Raw genomic sequence first — 3,263 nt, forward strand, 5'->3', positions numbered from 1 at the left:
GGGGATTCTACATGGTGTAAGTACTCCATAAAACAGCAGTATGTCGGGGGATTCTACATGGTGTAAGTACTCCATTAAATACCTGTATGTTGGGGGATTCTATATGGTGCGTAAGTATTCCACTAAATACCAGTATGTTGGTGGATTCTATGGTGTATAAGTACTCCACTAAATACCAGTATGTCGGGGGATTCTGTGGTGTACAAGTACTCCACCAAATACCAGTATGTCAGGGGATTCTGTGGTGTATAAGTACTCCACCAAATACCAGTATGTCGGGGGATTCTGTGGTAAGTACTCCACCAAATACTAGTATGTCGGGGGATTCTGTGGTGTATAAGTACTCCACTAAATACCAGTATGTCGGGGGATTCTACATGGTGTAAGTATTCCACCAAATACCAGTATGTCGGGGGATTCTACATGGTGCATAAGTATTCCATTAAATACCAGTATGCAGGGCCATACCCTCTGGGGGGATGAGGGGCAGTTGCCCCCCCTGAGAATCTCACTTTTTTTCTTTTTTATTACTCCAGAAAATAGCATACACATCTCATGGTTTAATTTGTATAGTGTTTGATTTGTTTATAAAAAGTAGTGCCCCCACCCCTATGATTCTGATCAGGGTACGGCCCTGGTATGTTGAGGGATTCTAAATGGTTTAAGTACTCCACTAAATACCAGTATGTCGGGGGATTCTATGGTGGATAAATACATCACTAAAAACCTGTATGTCGGGGCTTCCAAGGGGCATAGTGTTGCATTGGATAAATAGCTGAAAATGGCAACCCTCATTTTAACACTTGTACTAAATACCATGATGTTGGGCTTGACCAAAATGTTTCATGTGAATATTTCCACGTGTTTAAGCTCAGTAAAACTGGTCAACCATGATAATTTTTGATGATACTACTATATTGGACATGGTTTTTTTTATTTCTTCTTCTACTTTGTCAGGTGCAATGAGGCGGTGCTGATGATAAACTTGGTGGAATATGGGCCAATAGCGGTTGGGTTTGAGGTTTTCCCAGACTTCATGCACTACAAGGGAGGCATTTATCGACACACAGGCCTCACTGATAAGTTCAACCCATTTGAGCTGACCAACCACGCTGTGCTGCTCGTGGGCTATGGGGTTGACGAGGCCAGTGGAGACAAGTTCTGGATCGTCAAGAACAGCTGGGGCCCCAAGTGGGGGGAGGAAGGCTACTTCCGCATCCTCCGTGGGGTAGATGAGTGTGCCTTTGAAAGCATGGGTGTACAGGCCTTCCCAATCCTTTAACTTCTATTAAAAATGGTGCAGTCATTCTGTTGTTTCATAATCCAAGATGAACTAAATTGTGTTTATATTTTTATGAAAAGTAAGGAATTAAATTATCATTAGTTTACACCAGTGAGAATATCACAGTGGCGCAAAGGGTAACCAGTGCAGCAACCTCAGTCTTACCCAGGGAACATTTTTTTCACTATTGTGTCATGATTCAGTATGCAATTTTCAGAGATCACTACACAATTTTATAAAAATTAAACAGTAGTTGCTAATCAATGTTTAACTGCCTAGAAATATTACTTGTATATGTTGTGTTAAGTACACCAAGTTGGTGTTCCATGTGCTGTTGTGCATACAGGTAGGCAGTCCAACATTTACCGTCACGATCTGAAGCAGTATTAACAATGTTGTTTATTTTGGGGTTTTCACTACTGATGAGATTTTATTATACATCTCAAACCAAACAGTTCAATTGGTTCTTTATGTTTGTTATCCAGAAGACCACATATCTCATTTGACCCATGTTATTTAAAGTTTAAAAGAGTTTTGTTTAAAGGCACCACTAGAGCACATTGATTTATTAATCATCAGCTATTGGATGTTAAACATTTGGTAATTTTGACAGTCTTAGAGGAAACCTGCTACATTTTTCAATTAGCACTGAGTGGTTAACGTCGTGGGCTGTGAAATGCCATGAAAACTGGGGCAGTAGGTTCGAATCCTACCAACTGCCACTTGTTGTTTTAAAATAATATATGCACTTTGAGACGGGCCTGCTCACAGGCCAGCCTTTGATGTACTAGTTGTTGCACACCGGTAGAGAAAGGAAAACCCAGTCAGATAATGGGGCCACTGAGGTGGTTTCATCCTAAGATTGCCTCAGAAAAATGAATTTTAAAGGTAAAAGAACAAAACCTTGGACATACTTGTGTTCTGGGCTACTCAACTATCAGTATTTCGGTAAGACCGTCAATGTAAACAACCCATAAACAAACAGTAGGTAGCATGGTTATTGGTTTTAAAAAGTGAATATAATCCATGTCTTGACAATTATAATTTCGTTTTTGTTTTTACCCTTTTTATTTATTGTGACATTTTATAAGTTTGATTACATTATACAGATACAGACTTAATTATTGTCGACATTGGTCTAGCTTTAAATTTTAGTTACAGATTATGAAATTAACCCTTAATAAATAGCGACTCCTTATTGATGCATTACTCAAGCTGTTATTCCCTTGATGATGCCTAGCAAGGTTACTCCATCATGATAACTGCGACATGCTTGAGCTGTGAAATACAGCAGTTCCTGTTGTGTCTGAAGTCGACCCTGGAGAGTTTCAGACAGTTCTATTTCTCTGGTTGGGAATTCCCCGTCTGAACAGACCCTCATGATAGATTCTGTTTGGAATTTCTATGGTTACAATGTCAGGAACATCCACAAAGAATCGGTGTATACATTCCTTCTATGAACTATGGTTTTTATTTAGTATTTTTAATGGAATATTTTTAAACAAATGTTACATAATCAGATTTGATTAATTGATATTCATGTATATCTTTTTTTTTATACAATAAGAACCTGTTTGTATTAAATTCCTGTTATAATTTATTTTATTCTGTTTTTATTTCAATCCAATATTGGTGGACAGTTAGATTATTATTGTCTCCGATTTGACCAGTGGCTGCCAAGGTTGGAAATAAGTGGCCAATCACAGACGTTGTCCAGTACAAAGTTGTCATTTGACTTGACTTGAACTGCCATTCCATGGTATTTGGTCCATGGGTTTGAAATTTCAAAACGATCTGTTAAACTAAGTTTTTATTATAACTCAAAGTTAACATCCTTAAGCATATAAAAATATATATTTATTGCCAATTTACTTATGTTTTACGTGTTTTAATGACAGTTTTATTTGAAAAATGAATTTTTGTAAGCCAGGACGTGACATTTGTTTTTTGGTAGTATTTCATTACCGTTATGCCAAATTTA

At 37.7% G+C, this 3,263-nt stretch overlaps 1 protein-coding gene across 3 annotated transcripts in view; it reads left to right on the forward strand.

Moving 5' to 3' along the window:
* Positions 1 to 2,880, forward strand: part of LOC121369412 (dipeptidyl peptidase 1-like) — an 18,922-nt gene extending 16,042 nt beyond the window's left edge. For all 3 annotated transcript variants that reach the window (XM_041494501.1, XM_041494503.1, XM_041494502.1), the window contains exon 8: positions 958 to 2,880. In XM_041494501.1, coding sequence (XP_041350435.1) covers positions 958 to 1,282 — 325 coding nt within the window. In that variant the 3' untranslated portion in view covers positions 1,283 to 2,880. The remainder of the gene's footprint in view (positions 1 to 957) is intronic.
* Positions 2,881 to 3,263: the final 383 nt, after the last annotated feature.

Source organism: Gigantopelta aegis, chromosome 3, assembly GCF_016097555.1.
Source record: "Gigantopelta aegis isolate Gae_Host chromosome 3, Gae_host_genome, whole genome shotgun sequence".
NCBI lineage: Eukaryota > Metazoa > Mollusca > Gastropoda > Neomphalida > Peltospiridae > Gigantopelta > Gigantopelta aegis.